We start from the raw sequence: 6,000 nt of genomic DNA, 5'->3' as shown, positions 1-6,000 counted from the left end.
ATATAAAATGGTACATTGGAAGTTTTGTTAGTACTTGTACTATCCTGTCTACTGTACTAACAAAATCATCCTTTGTGGAAGCAGCTTCTCAGAAGTTCCTATTGAATTTTCTCTTACCAGCAATAGCTTTGGCACTTGTACCTTAAGTAATTCATCCTGTAGTTAAGCACTACATTTCTAAACCTTGGCATGTTGTATGTACATGTAGAAACTTCTAGTCTACGTTGCCGTGGAATATTGCCATTGTTTGAACATGGGAAGCCATTACTGTCAGCAATAATTGTTGTGCACGGCCCTGTCACTGCCATTCTCCCCCTGTCATGCCAAGATGTGAAATCAGCCTTAAAAGGGAAAAAAAAGTCCAGGCTTTTAAGAAAGAAAATTATTTGATGAGTCTTGGTGTTCTTAATCACCTTTATTCTACAAATGACAAATGAATGGTCAGTAAGTAACTTCATGTACTGAAGCACTAAACGCCCTTGTTCATTAAAGGATAAATGTATTACAAATTCTTCATTATCATCACAGTCAGAAAAGCTACCTGGAAATTTTCTGAGACCAAAATATCTCATAGGATTACTTTTATCAGAAAGTCTCTCACATCAAAGATTAATTTCTGAACAAAAAGAGGGAATACCATTCTAGAGCAGCCAATAGCCAAACAGCTCAGGTAAATTTCTATTCCAATGCATATATATCTACTAATAAATAAATTTCCAACTATCTAAATTGAGCACAGACAATTAAAAACTCTCGCCCCAGAGCAGCCACCAGCCTGACAGTTAAAGCAGTTTTCATGCAGGTTATTATTCAAATTCCTGATAGAGGACCATCAGATCACCACTGGAATCTTTAGTCCAAATCAGTACTCCAAATTTATAGCATTTTTTCCTCACAATTGAAGATTGCTACTGAGTTATTCCACTTTTAGTTTCCAAAATCCCTTCCTGTGAAATGTTTCTAACTCTCACTGAATTCTCAACTTGTTTACAGTTTTTGTAGAGTGGTGCCCCACTTGGAAAAATATTACAGCTGAAGCCCCAACTTGCTGAGACTGCCAGACTAATTACTGACTAGGTCATTAAGCCTTATATACAGCAGCAATTTTATATATGGATTCAGCAAAACACTTGAGAAATTCGGTTAAATATAAGCATGGATTTCAGTAATTTTTGGGCTCAGTTCAAATATTTTGTATTATTTAGGTATTGTCATATCTGACAGTATTTTAACAAGCAAATATTCACAGGAATGTTAAATGTAAAAAGGAAAAATCTCACCAGTTTCAAGTTTTCCCCCTCAAAAACAGCTCTATCTTATCACTCCCACGTAGAAACTTCAAAGACTAATACAGAAAAGACTGGAAAGTATTTGGAAGAACTTAAACTCTTCTTTTCTAGGAACATCAGCATGTATAATGGCTTCTAATATATTTTTTAAATTTGTAAGTTGTCATAGAGATGCATATAATATATATATATATTTAAATCAGACTGCTAGATAGGCATAAAGACTATTGCTGTCAACTGATGAATGTACACCGACAAATCATTTTAAGCATTCCTTTCCCATGGTTCGACATAATCCAAGCCAAGATGTGCAAAGATTTCTTCCTCACTTCCAGCTTTGAGAAAGATCCTCTGTGAAAGAATGAAAAAAAAAAAAAAAAGGAAGTCAATAAGGATGTTAGGGGGAAATTTCAATTGATGTTTTTTGCTGTTTAAAAGCAGTTAATTTTTGACAGTTCTACCCATTGTATCCTCTACAGAATACACTGTCTTCAGCAGTGTGTTGACCTTGAAATGTGAAAACAAGTTAAAAAATAATCCTATTGCTGCTTGATGCTTTCAATTCTAATGACTAGTTTACAACTCTTTGTTTTGATTTACTTTTTCAAGATTCTGTGCACAAGTATTAGGACTAGAACGCAAACAAAACCTACATTTCCCTCCGTGAAGGTCAATAGCTTGACTTTCTTAATAAAATCATCAATGTTTTTTAAATTAATATAGTAATGTTCTCTATAAATACATTCAAGCTGATTCAATGGTTACACTAATTATGTATAGCCAAGCATTAAAAACACTGATGCTTTCCAAATTTCTAATACTTACAGAAGGCTTATCTGAAAAGACATAATATTCCATCTAGAAAAACAAGCTGAAAATGAGGGATCTGCAAATGCAATTGGATTTTAACACACACTCCTAATGAATGTTTTACAGTAAAAATCAGTTTTGTTTTTTCATATATGCACTTCTGATAACACAGGATAGTATTCTTGCATAGGAACCACCCACAAGCCCTACCTCCCCTAAGTAAAGTACATAGCCTTATGCATTCCTTTCACCAGTGAAGTACAATATTAATTTAAAAAGCTGCTAAGGTAGATGAATATTAAAACAGTGAAACCTCACCATTTAGAGGAGTTTGGAAGCAAGCAAGAACTCATTTCTATTGAAAAAGAATACTTAATATTTCAACAATTCCAGAATAATTTGAAGTCTCAATCAGTGTTCAGCTCTGAACAATCTCAAACTCCAGTGTCATGAAAACTTCAGGTTTAAGGTTTCATAATCTTCTAGATTTACTTTCTACTGTGAAAGAGCAGAAGCTGTCTAGAGAACTACTCACTGAATTCCACTTATTTGGGAAAATCTCTGACTACCATAAAGTTTAGGAACATTTGTGACAGAGCTTCTGCTTTCTCATCTGCAAGGTGCTGCCTCCAGGAGGGCTATGCTGTCCAGCACACCCATGGGAATGGGTCAGGAAGAGGAGTCCATAACTAGATCAAAGCAGGCCCACGGTACGGTGGAACAACTTCTGGCACCAGAGATTCACAACTTCTCCTTCTTTTTCCTCTGTGGTCTTGCCTTCTTGCTCTCCTTCACTCCCTGATCTGGATGGTGCTTCCCTGTCTCTTAATCCCACTGAGATCACATAACTCAGGAACTCAGAAAGCAGTAGGCAGACAGATTCCTGGAACAGGTAGATCCTACTTCTGGTTATTGACACTTCACTCTTTCTTCTTTCAAGCCCCTGTTACTTATCAGTCAGCAGAGAAGATGATCAGCACTGGTAGGAAAGACTTGGGGATGCAGCTTGGCCAAATTCTATGGCACCAGAGCATGTGAAAGCTACATAACGCTGTCTAAGCTGCTGCATCAATGAAAGGAAAGCAGAAAGAACAATGAGCCAGAAACAATAAGCAAAACAGCTGAGCCCAGGGCAGCCTCATGCTGCCCCTGAAATATGCTTGTGCATCATCAGTAAAATTAATCTCATCAGCTAATGCCCACTGGCTTATTGTTATTCTCCATCAGTCCGTTCTTTCCAGTGCCTGATCCATATCTCAGTCCTGTCAGGAGCCACAGTTTTGCCAAGACATAATGAAGAACTGAACCCCTAAACTGAAATGTAACATTAATTGTCAGCTGGACTCAAACTTTATCAGGCATTCAACCAAATCAGAAACCTGCTTCCATTTCATTGTAGGGGTATTTGAAATTTGAAGTTCTAAGTCCAACTCTACAGAAAAGGCCCATCTTTCATTGACACTTTTCAGCTCCAACAGCCAGAGTAGTCAAGCTGGCAGCTTTCCTAATAGCTATTTTTCAATGTCACATGAAAGCCAGTTTAACTGGGCTAGAAAGGCTATGAAGACTAAATAGAATGATAGAAGTTAGATGATCCTGACTGAATAGAGACAGAGGCCATCAGTGTTCCCTTGAGCTTGGGAGGACAGAAAGGACAGAATACAAGGTTCCAAGGTTCCAATTCTGCTCTTCCAGAGTTCCCAACCAGCAAAGCAGGTATATAAGAGCCATTCTGGCTGATATCCTCATGAATCCATCCAAAGTTACGAAGTAATTTATCTTTCTTAGCACATTATTGCTATACAGTGAAGTAATATGGAATATTTTCACTATTTTAGTTGGAGACAGTTCATCTTTAATTAGACAAAAACAATCTTAATAGGGAAATAATTAGAGTAAATGGTAATTATGTCAACATGAAGTAATATGTTCTGTGTTATTAATAAAAATATATTACAAAACCAGAAAGTAACTTTTAAAATTGTATCTGCTTTTGTAATGTCCTGTATCAATATATAGAGTGCAGTCTTCACAAATAGTGCCTTGCCATGCTCAGAAGCTACTTGCTTATCACATTAACTCTTTGGCATTTGTATTACCCAGATTCACATTTGCAGAACTGTTGTATATCTATTGCACTTTACCCAAACGAAACCCATTGAAATAAAATCTTTTGCACTGAGTTCAGTAGACATTGTATTAAGCTCTACTACAAAGACATTGATTTCAGGCAGTGATACATTCCATATGGATCAGACATCAGACATTTGTTACTAGAGTGCACAGTGAAAGTACTTAACAAGGTAGATGAAGTTGTTTTCACTTTCCCATAATGAATTCCACTTATATAAGATAATTTTCATATTCGAATACACCATATCAGAAATTTGAGGGAATAATTTGGCCCATTGCTTCAGGGACTTGGTTTTTTTAAATCAAATCAGGACAAACATGGTATGCCTTTTTGTTTTGACACCTGTAGTGTAAAAACAGTCTCCTGCTTTCTAAGGGATTTTAACCTCCACCATGAAGTTCTCAGCATATGAATATTTAGACTCTGGGACAGTGTCCCAGACAACTACAGAGTATTGCTGGAGTATGAAAAGCTGAAAACAATCACATATTCATAATGAACTGACAGTTCAAAGTTGTGTCTGCGATAGCAAAGATTGCTTATAAAGCATAGACAAATATCATTCCTTTTTCCTAGGAAGCTCAAATGTCAGATTCTGGAATAAAAGGAACCTACAAAAACCACCGACCATGGGAAAAGTGATCCTTTTTCATAGAGACAGGACTAGAAAAAATGGTAGAAAAGAAGATATTGAACACAATAAAGACATTGATAACTGCCCATTGGGTAACAATACTGGGGATATTTTGTTCCTAGGGTATGTCTGGGGAGGACAGGATTTTAGGGAGGGTTGGGTTTTTTTTCTTTTTTTTGAGGGGGGGGAGTTGTTTTGTTTTGATTTGGTTTGGTTTTTTGTTTGCTATTACTCAGAGAGGGCAATCCATACATGTACATTCCTGCAAAAAAGTAACACAAGAAAAAAGATCTTACACTTGTAGACAGATGTTATAGATACTCTTTAATGGAAGCTCTTCATATCTCTGGGACCCCAAATTGTATCCCATTTCTTTTGTTCTGTCACTTTATGTTTTTCTGCAAGCAAAACTTATTTCATTTGCTTGACAGGGAAAATTTCTAATACAAAGTATCTGATGCTGAATACCATTCTCAGTAGCTACAAGCCATGTTTCTAAATGAATCTCTTGATATCTGCCAACTGCTTTAGCAGTGCAAGTGTTATTAATGTTAATCATAACCTATGATTTTGCTTCTTTGTCAATCTATGCAGAGCTTATACAGTTATGCAAATTTTATTATTGCATTCAGTACTGTTTCTTCCTTTTTTCTTTTCTTTTTGCTCAAGAGAAGTAATGAACTGCTTGCCCCGTTGTGAATTTTTTTCAGCTTCTTACTGATATTCAGCAGATCCAAGACATGCCCAATCAACATCAATCAAACTTACAAAAAACAATGCTCTGGAGCAGCTGGTATCACTCTACTCTTATCCCATTTAATCAATTCTGTTATTTCAATGGATATAAATATTACATTTGTGGTTGCAAACATGACCATTAACTACACCTAATGTAGAACAGCTGCCATCCAAATGTTTTCTTATGTGAACAGCTACCTCTTATTTTTCATTTTGGCACTAATGATCAATAATACTTTTGATGAAAGAGAAGCAGAGAGTGAAGGCACAGAGCAAGCACTGCTTGATGATATCCTAACTAGCACTGCCAAAGTTCAAACAGATGTTATACTACTATTGTCACTTGGTTTCATCTCACATTTTAATATGATGAAGCCAACAAAACAAAACCATTA

At 36.2% G+C, this 6,000-nt stretch overlaps 1 protein-coding gene across 3 annotated transcripts in view; it reads right to left on the bottom strand.

The window, feature by feature from the left end:
* Positions 1 to 482: 482 nt before the first annotated feature.
* Positions 483 to 6,000, bottom strand: part of DNTT (DNA nucleotidylexotransferase) — a 95,888-nt gene continuing 90,370 nt past the window's right edge. For all 3 annotated transcript variants that reach the window (XM_087766061.1, XM_087766062.1, XM_087766063.1), the window contains one exon: positions 483 to 1,640. In XM_087766061.1, the coding sequence (XP_087622187.1) occupies positions 1,554 to 1,640 (87 nt within the window). In that variant the 3' untranslated portion in view covers positions 483 to 1,553. The remainder of the gene's footprint in view (positions 1,641 to 6,000) is intronic.

This window comes from Nipponia nippon, unplaced genomic scaffold (assembly GCF_047370975.1).
Source record: "Nipponia nippon isolate SJK-2023a ecotype South Korea unplaced genomic scaffold, ASM4737097v1 scaffold_3, whole genome shotgun sequence".
Classification (NCBI taxonomy): domain Eukaryota; kingdom Metazoa; phylum Chordata; class Aves; order Pelecaniformes; family Threskiornithidae; genus Nipponia; species Nipponia nippon.
This window is presented reverse-complemented; position numbering and strand designations above follow the sequence as displayed.